We start from the raw sequence: 14,930 nt of genomic DNA on the forward strand, positions 1-14,930 counted from the left end.
GTCTTACTTAACTCAGGAAAGTAATTCTACTCAAAAAATTGTCTAGGCAATGTGCTTAGTTCTTAAACTGTTAAGAACTGTCACAGTAAAATGACAGTGCAAATCTGCAGTGAACTGCTGTGCTTCCTAGTGCATTAGTATCAAAATCGCATCCCAAATGATTTTCCCTGTTTTGCAAGTATCTCTTCTCAAAGAACAGTCTCAAAGCCTTCTCTCTCCTACAGGGCTCAAGTCTGACATGCAGTTTTCTGACTTCTGATTAGCTTAGAATTTCTATGTCATGTTACAGTCTCATAAATTTAAAAAATGAAGTTTAAGTTGCAGTGATTCTAAAAGTCTAGGGCATGTCTGAATTTGAGAACAGGAAGGAAGAATTAGTTCTCAAAAGGCCAGAAGTAATCTGTAGCCAGAGCTGGTGACACTTAGAATAAGGCTAGAACTGCAGTTTAGCCACAATGTTGTTATGAGATTGCTGCAGTTGTTAAATTGGTGCCTCATTTTATCACTACGTGTTGAGCAGTGGTACACATCTTGACACATAATTTTAATAATAGCTTGTAAGTGTCAGTGATAATGTAACGTGTTTAACAATGAGTCTAAAGATGATCCAGAAGAGAGCATATTATGCCCAGTTACAACATAGCTAATCTGCATAAAACTTATGACAAGCCAGACCTTTTCAGTGTTTAATAAACTGGCTGAATATTCATTATTAAGGCACTGTCCAAATTGGTTTGGTCACAGATGACTATTTAAAGCCCATTCCAAAACTGGCAAATAACACGATGGAAATAAAACAAGAATGAGGAGAAAACAAAAAACAAAAACAAACCACCCTCCATAAAAAAAMCCAAAAAACTGCCTCTAGCCAAAACCCCACATGATTAGTGTCAGCAAAAATGGGTCCAATTCTATCAAAATACAGGATGACATTTATTTTAAGTACTTACTGGCCGCTTCTATATAGGATTGGTGCAGGACAGAGCAAAAACCTTGGTTCCACCTTTTTTGGTTTTTCATCTGAAAAACAAATCACATGAGCTTAATAAATTGTGCCGCTTAGAAGAGATGATGGGTGAACCTTCCATAATGTCCTTTCCCTTTTCACAGCATGCTGGCTATTGGTTTGGCTATGTCCTGCACTTGCAAGCAAGGAAGGGCCTTAAGTCAGGAAATTTTTTTTTCTTTTTAAAGCCATATCTTGTCAAGGGAACATACAAGCCCACAGTATGTAATATGAGCACACATCACCTTGATTAAATTCACGCATTTCAGCTCAACCTCTCCCAGAGAGTGATGTTTGCCTAGAATCAAGGCCTTTCTAAAAAGATTGAGAACATTATTAGGGAACTCCTAATATTTGCAAGATGAAGGTTTGTTTCTAATTAGGTCCATTCCCATGTATTGCATCCAATGACCATTATATCAGTTGTGAGTGTGGGGTTGATTTCTCTGGTGTTTCTCATGCTTTAGGGTCTCTAAATACTTCTAAACCTCAGCTGCTTATAAAGTAACTATTTGTAGATCAATGTGTCTAGCAGAGCACTCTTTTCCCGCAACTGTGAGAAGGAGCGAAGGCAAAAAAGTCTCTCCTCCTCCTCACTGGATGACAGAATACAGCAGTAGCCTTTCACTGTAACCTTTATATGAAGAGTCTTCCTGAAGGAGATGAAGGGGTCAAACAAGAATAATGCTGTTTGTACTCGGTGCCTACAGTATTTGCTGAAGGGAGCTGTTTTATCTTGTGTGTTTGGTAAGCTGGGAAGGATTCTGTTCCTGTGGGCAGAATCATCTTCTGAACTTCCCCTGGGATAGTACTGTTAATTGCTGTACTGGAGCTGCCCTTGCAAGCATAGACTATTTCCTGACTGGGGGGTGGATAAACGATCTGCAAGATAAACTTGGAGATGACTCTATCCTGCATTTAGGGGAAAAGCAGATATACAAATAGTTCAGGAGCAGCAGGGGGAGGAGCTGTTAGCATAAATGAACCTTTCCTTTCTTATGTGCTATAATCTGCACCAACTGCTTGGCCTAGATTTGGGGCTAGTTGTGAGGTGGGGAAGAGGGATTAGCACATTGCCATATGTTTTTGTCTTAATGGTACGTTTCATAGATGATTTTTCTATCCCACAGCTACATTTGGCAGGTTTCCTTTCTAGCATTTGGTAATGGTTCTTTATAAATGCAGAAAGAGAAATATGCCAAATCGATCTTTTAAAACCAGAAGCACCAACAAAATGACTGTTTGCTCTGAGGATGATCTTAAAGTGGAGCCCAGGTTATCAGTAAGGGGAAATATATGTAACAGGTACATACTCATGCGAGTGTCCTCCTCCATTAAGCTCCAAAATAGTGAGGTTCCACTGATAGGTTGGTTTTTTGTACAAGAAAATACAATAGCATGGGGAAAATGCTCCTTTTCTTAGGGCCATTTCCTTCCTCCTGCTATTACGGGGAGAGTCCTTCCTACCTTTTTGTCAGTCCTAGATCTACTATTCTCCTCTAGGTCTCCTCTGAAACAAAACTGCTTGGCACACAGCACAGAGCTGTAGAAAAGGAGCTGGCACATCAGGGGGAAGGATCACACAAAATTTCCCTATTTATTCCCTAAACATTTGATGTAGGCCATTGCTCGAGACAAGAACCTGGGTGGGCTGGGGAAGGCCTTTGGCAAGACCCCATAAAGCAGATTGTGTTGTTATGCTGCAACATATAATAAATACATCACTATGCCATTCCTCTCCCTTCTTGTGCTTTAGCACACCCTTTCCTGAAGCCAAGAAAAGAAAAAGCAGCCCAGAGATGTAGCTGGAAATTCTCACATCAGATGCTTGCAAGAATTTGGGGGCTTCATTCTGTCCAAGTATAGTTATTTCTACTAAGGCAATGCAGATGTAAAATATTCTTCATACGTACTCTGTTCTGGTACAAATGGCTATGCAATCATGGAATCAGAAAAAGCAGAAGGCACTTCAGAAGGTCATTTAAAGAAGGAAACACTTGAGACATTCTTCAGTAGCATTCACCTAAGCTGCTGTTAAAAGCCTTTTAGGTAACCAATTGCATGCCTTATGTATTGTTACAGTGAGACCCATTTTCCTAATATTTAACATGGATCGCTTGCAGAATTTTAAGGCCATTACCTCTTGTTCTCTTTCCAGTGGATTTGGAGAGCCAAATTCTCACCTTCATCCCAAAAGCTAGCCCATATTAAAATTGTTAACATCTACCATTTTTTTCTGTGAATGTAATGAACCTAATCTTTTATCATTCCCTCAGTTTGCTCTGGACCTCCGCTCACCCTTGCCAGCTTCCTTTGGACTCTCTGCACAGGGGGTTCACCCTCCCACCTGCAACATGCAGCAGCACATCAGAATCCAAGTACCTAGGGACTATTGCTGGCAGCACAGCCAGCCCCTAATTCTAGCAGCACCACAATCTACCAGTCGTTAGGTACTGTAAACCTATTTGGTGCATACTGGTAGCATTGCTACTAAGTATGCCAAAACTGTTAATACAGTAACAACTCCCAGCAGGACAGGGGAGGCGGAAATTTATGAGGTTTATGGAAAATGGCTGAGCCCACCCCAGTTCTCATATTCTGTAGGTCCTTATCTCCACCAATACCTTACTGCCTTCCATCAGAAGATTCTCAACACTACAAACATAACTATATTGACGCAAGCCTCAAAACACTCTTGTGAAGAAGGTAAGTGCTATTATTTTCATTTTACAGATAGACCAACTGGGGTGTAAAGAAGTGAACTGCTCATGGTAAATGGCAAGTCAGGAGCAAAGCACAACTAGAACTGAAAAATACAGATGACTTAAAAAGCAGCCCCCTAAATTCAAATTTAAGTTCCGATTATCCTTAAGTCACGTTTTGGAGGTTTCAAATATTTGTCCAAAACAGTGTGGAATTAATTTTCTTCACCTGGAACTAAACCAGTCTGTTTCCCTACATCTCCAAGTAAGGAAGGTACACCAGGATAATATATAATGATAAGAATTACTTTGCCAGATAGCAAATTCTAGCTCTATAAAGGTAATTTATGCAACAAGTGCAAATAAGCATGCTAGTTTAATATAGGAAACAAAGATGACATTTTTAATTGAGAATGAACGGAAATTTATATAGGTAGACTTTATTTACACAAGTTGCCTTTATCCACAGCAGCTGTGCTACTCTGTTATTCTTTCAAGCTGTTCTAGGAGATCTTTAACAGGCAGGAGAGACTGGCAACACTTTCAAAGTATATATTATATCCAGAATAAGGAATAAAATGTACTGGAAATATATTCAATAGGGTAGGAATTTAAGACAAGCTAATACAAAAATCAGACATTAGATAGCAAAAAAACAATTTTTTTTATATATGTCCACTTTTGGTCATTTTCCAGTCTGGCTTGCTTGTAAGGTATAGTGCTTAAAGCAAGAAGTTGGATGTAAACCCACTAGCTGTCCACTTTAGTTTCTGAATATCAAAAAAGGCAGAGGTTCCCACTAATGGCAATTTCTCCACCATCCTTACCCTTGTGCCAACTCAGGGAACATGAAAATGAAAATCTCTGTCAGGAAACTCATTTAATCAGATATCTGACTTTGCAGAAAAGAAAAGGTTTCATTCTCTCTCTACCAGTGTTAGTTTTCCTCTCTAACTTGTGCAGTCTTCTACTAGGACTAAATTTCCCAGTGACATAGATGTTATAACAGAGGAAAATCTAAGGATTGTAATATCCGGCCAAGAGTGAGCGCTAATAAAAAACAAACACTGGAAAGTAGACATTTTTTCTCTAGGAAACAGATAAAGCTACGAGGAAAGTTTCATGCTGTCTGAAACTAAATTCTTCTCTATGCGGGGAACTAGTCCGGCTCGGGATGTGGCTGCAGTGAGACCTTCTCCTGGAGGGAAATGCTGTTTGAGATACTGGGCTGATGAACAAGCTCAACATGTAAGAACAAAATAGTACCAATTGCTCTGACTTGACCTTATTCTTTCCACACTGTTGTAGAAGCCCCAAGAAGTGGACTCCATGTCACGGAGGGGCATCTGCAGCTTGCAAAGCCCCTGAAACCAACAGCCCAATGGCTATGCATCTGCTATACCGGATAGGATGGGCAGAGATGCTCCAAGATACCAAGGTAAGTGCATGTTGGAAAGATTGCCTTTTGGAATGAAGATGAGGGCCCATGCCTTTCTACAGTAAGGGGACACTTGGTTAGTGCACTCTGTGGTCATGCTTTTTCATAGGCAAACATCTGCTCATTTTAAGGTAAGAAAGTAGACTTATCACCAATTTGTTTCACACAGTCAGCTGGGCAGCCAAACACCAGTCACAATTTACAGCTAATGGCCACTGGCAGCAAATTCAAACCACTGAGCTAGATGCAAGAGTGTTCACATCACATTATTAATCCTCAAAGCTTTCATGTTTCTCTTTCTTCCATGCTTTTCTCTTTAGATTTTAATTAAATGAGGTAAAAAGAAGGGGGGGGGGAAGCACTTAGGAGGAAATATAAAGGCAGATGGTCTCAAATTTCAATACTTACGAATGGTAGTTCCATTCACGTGATAGGTACAAGTAATACCATCAAGTCTCCTGGCAAGGGTTAAGCCACTTCCTCTAAGAACAACTTGGAACTCCTCTGGAGAGAAAAACAAACAACCCCCCACCAAATCACCAGTCTTTAGTACTTTGTAATAAGGACTGAATTCAGACAAAGCGAATTTCAGTGTAGCCATCAATAGCTCAAACACAACATAGTTATGCTTCAGACATTCTCAGGACACTTTTTTAATGTGTCTCTTGGTACCTCACTCTTCAGTTAGATCACCAAAGGAAAAATAAAGAATTGTTCCCCAATCTTTATCATTCACAGTAGCCCTACTGGAAGGAAGTCTATTCTGACTAGCAACCAGAGATGAGCAAGTAAAGTCCTTGGGGCTCAGCTGCACAAGTAACAAACAGTTTCTCGGTGAAAATTCTGATAAATAAGGAATCTGGGTCTCATAAAAAGATTCTCAAGACTTGGATCAGGTTCACTTAAAACTCCAGATATGAAGTCTTTCTGTGGAGTGTTATTTCTCTGGAAGCTGCCTATGGGTCATGCTATTATTTGTGAGATTTACAGAGGAGGAGTGAAAAGAGTTTGTTTATAAAGCCACTGGTTTGATTGAAATGACCATGTCTTCACAGAAACATCAAAATAAGTAGATTTTGCAACTACCTTATTTTGATTGGTTTCAAAGTATGTGTGGATTGTGAAATCCTGGAGGGAAGACAAGCACTTGTACGTTTGTGCACTTCTACTTAAATATATTAACACTTGCAGCACAAAAATGCAGATTTCTGCTTTCAGTATCATGCTAAAATAAGTCAAATGCTTTACTTCTCACATGACACAGATTCAGGGCACTACAAAAACTATTACGAGTTTATATGAACGTACATTATCAGGATTTCCAAAATTTAACTCAGTGGCAGTATATAAATTTGTATGCAAGTATCACGTGGTATGTATCATTGCTTTGAATGCAAGGACAACAGCTTTTTTTTACTTTCCAGTCTCTTTGTGAAGGAAAATGGCATGTTACAATTTTGGTTTCTTTTGATCATTTCCATAACTTCTCATTAGTTGGGAGCCCACTGTTAAGAGGGAATTAGACTTTATAGCCTCTTTCACAAAACACAACAAATACSAGATAAGCAGTTTCAGGACAAGTTTTAACCTTTGAAAAAAGTATGCAGGCCATTGAGAAGCTAGAAAGTTTACCTTCTGGGAGGGAGGGGGCTGTTCTAGAAAGGTTTCTGTAAGTTTGAATTTCTCTCACGTTTCTCTTAGGCAAAAGAATACATGCAAAAAACAGGTAGTGAGGAGTACTCTTAAATCAAATGACCATACGCGACTAATGCGACAGTGGGAGGCAAGTGTCTGTCCCAAACTTTTACATGTACTAGCAATTATAAAAGGAGGCCCAGGAAGACAGCTCCTCCAAGGAGCAAAATGAGTAAACATAGAAGGATCTGATCTTTCTTAAAAATTCCCTTAGGATTTTTAAAGATTTTTTTTTTTCTTTCTAGATGACCTGTAGAGTGTTCTTGTTTGGGTAGAATGTAGAAATCAACAGTCCTATATTTGAGTATTATTTTTCCAAGTCTGAAAACTTACCTCCCACACAGACACTGGATGGTTCCAAATATAAAATCTCAGTGCATGATTGCTTCAAAACCTATTGCAAAGAAAGGAACAAAGAAATAGGTTTCAGAATGCTATTTAAGTGGGAAATGTTATTTTAAAACAAATGCTTGTACCCAGAGGATGCACATGCACATCTACTATTTCATGTGCATGTGGCTGACTTAGTAGGACATTGTCTTGATCGTGTAAAACTTCTGCACGCCTGCACGGTCAAATTTCCTAAGGGTTCATAAGACTTGAACTGGTTTATTAAACCTGGGACACCCTTCAAAACAATACTAACGTCTGGTTTTGGCCTTGGAATTTCTGTCTAGTTCCCTAACCTAATTTTCCATGGAACTCGGTCTTAATGTTTCAGCCAAAAGTTAGTCACAAGGAGCCTGATCCAAAATCCAGTCAAGCTAAAGGGAGTCTTCCAACAATCTCTGGGTCAGGCCAAGTGCAGATTATTCCAAGTGCTGGCATCCTGCCCCATGTAAAGAAGAGCAGAAATGCACCACGCTCTTGAGCGTACTGCATTCTGTGGGGTGGTTTTTTTACTGCTGTACCAGTCCACCTGCTTTGCTACTCTAACCAGTTAGACAATGTTCTTCCAAAAGGCACCAAGGTCTTCATTGCTGCAGACCACTTGACCATTTTCTATGGTGCTTTGCAGGAGGAATGAATCAAGTATGTCTGGCCACCTTCATTGCAACTGTTGCTGCAATCATGAGCCCATCCTCTCCTCCCACTGATGGGATCTTAACCCTATACTAGCACCCCATCTCCTATTTGCTATTGCTGTCTAGGAAGGAGCTGTGATTTGTTACCAACATGTTTTTCCCTTTCTGTACAAGCAGGTAAGAGGACTTCTGCTAACTGAGGGGGAACAAGTCACCTGAAGCTCATAGGATCAAACACATATAAACAATCCACAATTACGCTTCCTTCTACCTTCAAATGATAATGTGTGATTTTTTCCAAAAATTTTTAATGACCTCTTGCACGCAAAAAGCTTTCATATTGTATTTGTATAGCTTTGCCTGTACTAAGTGGTATATTCTTTAACAGGCATTCACATATAACACTCTGTGGAATCATTCAAGGTCTGTGTTGTCATGTGCACAGAATGTCCTGTTACTGTCCCCTCACTATTGCCATTTGCTAAACTGTGCCTGTTCCTGAGCTGGCCTAAGTATGAGTAAATGTAAATCCATCTTACTCCTACCTCCTTTTTTTTCCCCCTTTAGAAGCTGTTTTTATTATGCTATCCTGTTTGCTGGTTCTATTGCTACATATCCAGACCCAGTGCAAACAGTACYGTATCTGTCCCTACACACATTTCATAAAATTGCCAGGCTTTGAGAAGATAAAAACTGCCTGTATCATTTAACACTTTCCATATCACCTGCCTCTCCACAAAGTTTTGTGCAGATTCTCTGTACTGCTTTGAATACCAGCTTATAAGCATTAAGTCAAATCTAAAAATCTGAGGTCTCTCAGACACATATATTTGGATGGGACACAGCAATGGAGATCTTTGGAAAGAATGTAGTTTTCTGAAGTTCAGTGGAACTCAACCAGTTTATATTAGCTGAAGAGTTCATCTCTTTTTTCCAAAAAAGGACTTGGCTTTTGATTCCTATTTCAGTGTAAGGAGAAGAACTGTAACAGTTTATTTTAGAAAAATAATAAGATAACATTTTGTACAGGTAAAATAAAGACAGAATAAAGCAGATGATTCTTATTTTACTGTAAAAACATTGTTCTGTTTTTTTTCCTCTGAGGACAGTCACATGAACAGTCCATTTTAAGTCAATGAGACTACAGCCTTGCTTTAAAATGAAGTACAGGTCTCAGTTGGCAGAATCAAGGCCCACTAGAATTCAATAGTATTTTACATCAGAGTAGCACTAGAGCTACAGGAAGCACCTCTCCTATCCCCATTTGTCCACCAGGTGATAAATGAGGGCCATACTAAGAATTTGTGGGAAGAAAACAATGGCAGCATATTTAACTTCTCTTCTCTTCTTTGAAAGTAGTGTTTTTGTTACTCAACCATATTTGATAGTGCTCTTCTGACATCATACTTCCAGATCAACACAAAACAGGAACATAGCCTATTTGGACATGCCTAATTCTCTCTGGATTTAAGAAGGACCTGCTAAAACAGAACAACTCCTACTGCAATAAAATATGGTTTGGAATAAGTGATCAGAATTCATGAACAAAAGTGAATTTTAAGAGTTCAGGATACCCTGATTTCCTCCACGGCACCATGGATTTCACATGTCTACATGAAGATGTGCTACTCAGGTATGATGACAGAAAGCAGGAAAATATTGTCTTTTAATACTGTCCTTAGAAATAATAAATTGCTTTGACACTAATTTTCCATCACTCCAAATATTGCCGTTCCTCCCTTGGCTTGAGAAAGCCCTACTCTTCAAAGATACTAAATCTCTTGGCAAGGGTGAGAATCTCAGACTATTATTTTCAGCGAAACAAAGCTTAAATTGTTTTAAAAATGCATAAGGATACTGAAATTTGTTTTTCTAAGATATTCTACCTATTTCTTTTCCACCCTTCAAAAAAGTCAGTTGTTGATAGTCTCTACCTTAAGAAAAGGATACTGCTATAGAAATCTGCCTTATCCCTGAAAATCCTTCCCTGCAGCAACAGTCATCAAGTAACCCTAAGAAACAGATATAACAAAAACAGAAATACATTATCAAGACTCAAACTGAATCATGAGGAACTGGCCTAAAAGCATGCAGGTTACTCTTTTTTTCCTCCACCTTTAACTTCTGCGTTCTCCTCTTCTCAACACTCCCTCAAAGCAACATTTAAACAATATATATGACCAAATTTTCCATTACAGAAGACAGGAAAATCAGGAACAGCATTCATGAAAAAGGTCAAGTCTTATTAATTGTACCAGGCCCTATCAGTTTTGAATGATCTGGCTGACAAGGATAAGGTATTCAGCAGTCACACTGGAAAACCTGAAAATATTTTCAAAGGCAGCAATCTATGCTTGTTCTTTCACATGGGGGAGAGGAGAACATGTTTTCACATCTTAAAAGAATGTATAGAAACTTGTGACCTTTCTTTACTTTCTTCTTTCTCTGGCTCACACTCTTTTCTATCTGTTTTAATCTTCTTTTCTCACTCTTTCCATGCAAGCTGTTCCTTACAAGCTAACACAGTGCACTCCAATAAACAGCTCATTTCTTCAGGAAGAAGGATGTGAAGGCAACTTGGCCATTTTGCATCAAGATCCATGTTCTATTATTAAATATACTTTCATATCCCTAGACCAGGGGCCATTCCTGTACCACCCTTTTTAGGAGCCTTCTGGAATGCTCTTTCAACAACAGCTGATGAGAGATTTTGAAAAGCACGTATAATTGTCTAACTTTTCTCCTTTGCAAGACAATTGATGTCTTAGTGTAGAGTTCAAAGGGAGAAGCAGTGGGCTTACACACAGTATGTGGGAGTTCTCACCTACCGCTGAAATCTAGTATTCTTGCCACCTCTTCTGCAGCCAAAGAGGAGAGATGATAGGACCAGTCTCAACAACAAACAGCCTTCAATGGTGCTTTCTCATTTTTGCATGTTACAGAAGTACATCTGAACAATGACAATATACAAACCAAAGCATGCATATGATTTCATCCCCCTCCCCTCCTTTTCTTTTTAATTTTAAAACTAACTTTGAATTATCTTGCTATGGATGTAATATCAGCAACATTTAAATGAAACTTAAGAGCTGTGACTAAATTCCCTCTTTCCCAGCTCATGACAATGAAAGAGAACGCTTTGGCATTGCAAGTTCAGCATTTACATACCTACTGCCCACAAGTAAAGTTGAAATAATTACTATATAAGGCCATCCTTGAATAGGATAGTTAAGTACTCTGCTGACATATAATAAATTCAAATAAGACTATAAACTTCCCTAGTATAACAGCATGCAGGGGAGAGATTCAAAGAGCTGATGTCATCTCTTTCATTTCCAGAGTTCCATGCCAAATATAGGGCTCTGTTCTCCCAGGCTTGGAAAGGCTTTCCTTCCAGGCACTTCCCTGCATGCTAAGTTCCCCAGAAAAAACATTTCCCCACAAGCCAGTGTAGAACAGAACTGCAACCTGTTAGCCTGTGCCCTGCCTTCCTTCAACCTTGGAAATGGAGAACTGTGGAAGACCTACAGAGTGGTTCCTCCAGGTCTGAGAAAGAACCATGCTATAGAACTGGTTACCCCCGCTGGAAACACACAGTGGCTTATCTCCACAGAGTGGAGAAGCTCATGGACACCATCAAAAACACAGGTAGGGGCTTGCCATTTTAACTCTAGTTTGGAAACACGTGTAGCTGCTGAAAAAAAAACAGAAAGCAATACTTCTGCTCTTCAGGATGATTGATCTCTTGTCATGCTTAAAGAAAATGGGACATTAAGTTCAGGCCCCAAATGTCTTCTTGCTCAGCAATAGCAACAAAAACAACAGACTACTGAGAAAAACTCATTCTGTAGTTCCTCATATACAGAGTTTGTGCCACATCACTGCCATATTGCAGCTGCAGCAGACAAACATCTCAGTAAGATCCAAAAAAAAGGGACGGTGTTATGCTATATTTTCTATAAACACTTATTACAAAAGCTACCTCAACAACAAGCAGCATAAACGCATCTTACGCTTTGTGCTGCAGACACAGCACAGCAAAGCTTCTGAGGGACAGTTAAAGGCAAAAGAGCCTTTGAGGCTTTTAGTGAAATCACATCTTATGGCCATTAAGTAAATGGACACTGTACAGAGAATTTCCATAGCATTTATCAGTAATGCAAGTTAATTATTTCAGAATACTTCAGACAGCAGAGGTTATCAGAATAAAGGCATCTAAGATATCCCATGGGCACTCAAAACCAAATTCATCCTTGATGTAAACTCGCTAATGTACACTGGGACTGAATTTGGCTAAACAAGCTCTCCTTTTCTGAAAGGGTCATGTGTAAATCAGCTGTTGGACTGCCCAATTCTGTCTGTCAGCCAGCTATTACATTCCTTGGCTGCACATAGAATTTTAAGCATATGAATGTGTTGTCGAATATGGTGGGATGAGATCTTGGCTTAAAGACAAGAGAGTTAAAGACATGCCTTGCTGGATCAACGCTTTGATGTCCCACACAGAAAGTTAGCTTCAGCTGCCATCCACAATAGCTTTGTCGTATCAGGTGTACACACGGCTTTCAGAGGCTTTGTCTTTTCAAGTAGTTTCTACGTACTCCACTGTCACTACCAAACCCTGTTTACTGGTTCATTAAGGACACTTTAGCACACAGCAATTAGAACTGGAACAGTTTAGCTTCTCAAACAGCAAACTGGCATTCAGGTTTTCACTTCAAGTTCCATATTTTGTGATTGTCTCTTATCTTCATCTGTTAAGCTATTTCAGAGGTCTACAGGCCACAGACTGTTTTGTGTTCAAGGGTAGTTTAATCTTCTTCAGGCAAAAACAAGTGCACAAGTAAATTTTTACATAAAACTTTTGTAGAAAGTTCAGCCACTATGTCAAYCCTTCAGTTTGGGACCACTTTTCATCTGATGAATTTCTCTCTGAGCAACCTGGTTGTTAATCAGTATTTACAAGCCGTGTCTGTGGCATGCATTTCTATGTGCTTCCTGCTAGAAGGTTCCTGTAGGCTCACATAAACTTCAAAATTCACTTCATAAATAAGCAAAGCAGTTCAGAATTTATGTCATTAATGAAATATTTAATTCAATTATTAGAGGTGTTTTACTGAAATGTTGTCAGTTTCTGACCTGTAGGTGTCTGAATTGAAAAACAGAATCATGTTTTGCTAAAATTATTTAAGCTGCAAAAACAATACACCTACACAAATAATTACATTAGCATAGAAAAAGCAGATGTCCTTGCAATAAATTAGAAAAAAAGGCGGCCAAACAACAGGATGAAATAAGGCTCGTCAATGCTTATAGTCTTTGCAAACTCCACCTCTTTTATTAATTTAGCCTTCTTACAGATCTTGCCCCTGCTTTATACAAACACTTCTTCCTTTAAAAGACTTGCCCTCTGCATTTTCCAATGTCTCTTTAACTTGTCACATCTGGAGCTCAGCTCTGCTTTGACTTGCTTTTCACTCTTGCTACTGCCTCTTAAAGGTTCTCAGAATTTAAATAGTGAAATGGTACAGCTCCTGCAGCTTTGTAAGTATTATGACTACCATATACCCAGAACATACTGTGGAACAGAGCTGCACCATGCGGTACAGTATTACACGCAGGCTAAAACAACAACTTTCCCTTCCAGCACTTCAATGAATTTCACGTTCCAAGATCTTGTGAGAACAATGCACTAGTAGCAAGCCATGAGCAACCCAACTGTACATTGACAATTAACAAAATACGTTAAGTGTCAATGCATTTCACAGCATCRTTTGATTTTGCTTAGCCCTAGTACRCAGTTCAAAAGGTTTTGGCAGCAATCAGCACCATAAATCATAACTCTCATGGCATCTGTTCCTCCCCAGAAYTGTATGCTGAGTTCAGGATTTGGGCAGGCCAGCAGCACAGCTGGATTCTTTATTGAACCACCATATCAATTTTCAAGCCTAGCTACTGTTCTGAAACTGTAAAATGATATGGATGTGTGAGGTATTTGCTTCCTGATTAAGAGATAGGTCTAACTGTGAACAACTGTAGAAAGACAGCTCTTGGACACTTTTTGGTCACACACAGCACACTGATACTTTCGAACAACAAAGGATTTGCAGAATCACTAGTGGTCTTTAYTCCCCAGTTCTAATTCAAACATGCACCTCTGTTTTCATCACCGYTCTTTGGAAGCCATTCTCAGATCACGCTGGCTTGACTCTTCACAGAGGAAGGCAATACGGTTCCATTAACACAACTGTGTTTTTATTATAACAAATGCATCTAACTTGCTATTTCCAGAACCAATTTTTAAAGACGCAAAAATGTTCAACTGTTAAAAGTAACCTTATTTGCTATACTCATGTATGGCAGGCTATATGAAAGATACACTGACAGYGCAATATAATCACTTTCGCAGTCACTGTGCAAAAATGTATTTACAGCAGGATTAATTCCTGCTCATTGCACTCTGAGCTTGTGAGCCTCGAGCACTGCCTGTTCATAGTCCGCCAGCTGGTCATGTGTACGCTCACTGCAAAATGTGTCCTGCATGGTTCAGAAACATGGCAAAACAGCACAAAAAYGCTAATTTACCAGCAAACTCAAAACAGTGGCTTTTCTAAGATCTCAACCTCCCTTTTTTTCCTCTCTCCCCTCCAAATGTGGAGTCCATCATTTTCTCTAGGGATCCTATAAACACAACACCTAGTGAGCAAACTATAACTATGAGGAAAGATGACCTAGGAACCATGGCAAACTGCAAACAAAATTAAAACTGGAGAAGCCATGTTCACAGTTTGACATGCASAGAAGATGTGCTTTTCCTAACATACCATACCAAGCACATTTCTCAGTTAACCGTGACACACCTACATCAGGAAGAGATGCATTTCCCTCAGATCCCCCCTCAAGCAAGACAGAGTGGTAGATAGATGCAAGTCAGCCCACCTACAACACCTGCAATTGTTACTGCAGAACATGGATATTTGGATAAAATGTACAGAAAGGAGGGGAACAGGAAAGGAAAGGAAGATGGCATACACCACTGCTAACTTGCAAAATGCATCTGAAAG

General features: G+C 39.4%; 1 protein-coding gene across 2 annotated transcripts in view; it reads right to left on the reverse strand.

Moving 5' to 3' along the window:
* ANTXR2 (ANTXR cell adhesion molecule 2) overlaps positions 1-14,930 on the reverse strand; it is a 122,718-nt gene that overhangs the window by 85,438 nt on the left and 22,350 nt on the right. For both annotated transcript variants that reach the window (XM_026081624.1, XM_026081622.1), the window contains 3 exons: positions 7,175-7,235; positions 5,555-5,650; positions 951-1,020 (listed from right to left, as the gene is read on the reverse strand). In XM_026081624.1, coding sequence (XP_025937409.1) covers positions 951-1,020; positions 5,555-5,650; positions 7,175-7,235 — 227 coding nt within the window. The remainder of the gene's footprint in view (positions 1-950; positions 1,021-5,554; positions 5,651-7,174; positions 7,236-14,930) is intronic.

This window comes from Apteryx rowi, unplaced genomic scaffold (genome assembly GCF_003343035.1).
Source record: "Apteryx rowi isolate R43461 unplaced genomic scaffold, aptRow1 scaffold_557, whole genome shotgun sequence".
Classification (NCBI taxonomy): Eukaryota; Metazoa; Chordata; class Aves; order Apterygiformes; family Apterygidae; genus Apteryx; species Apteryx rowi.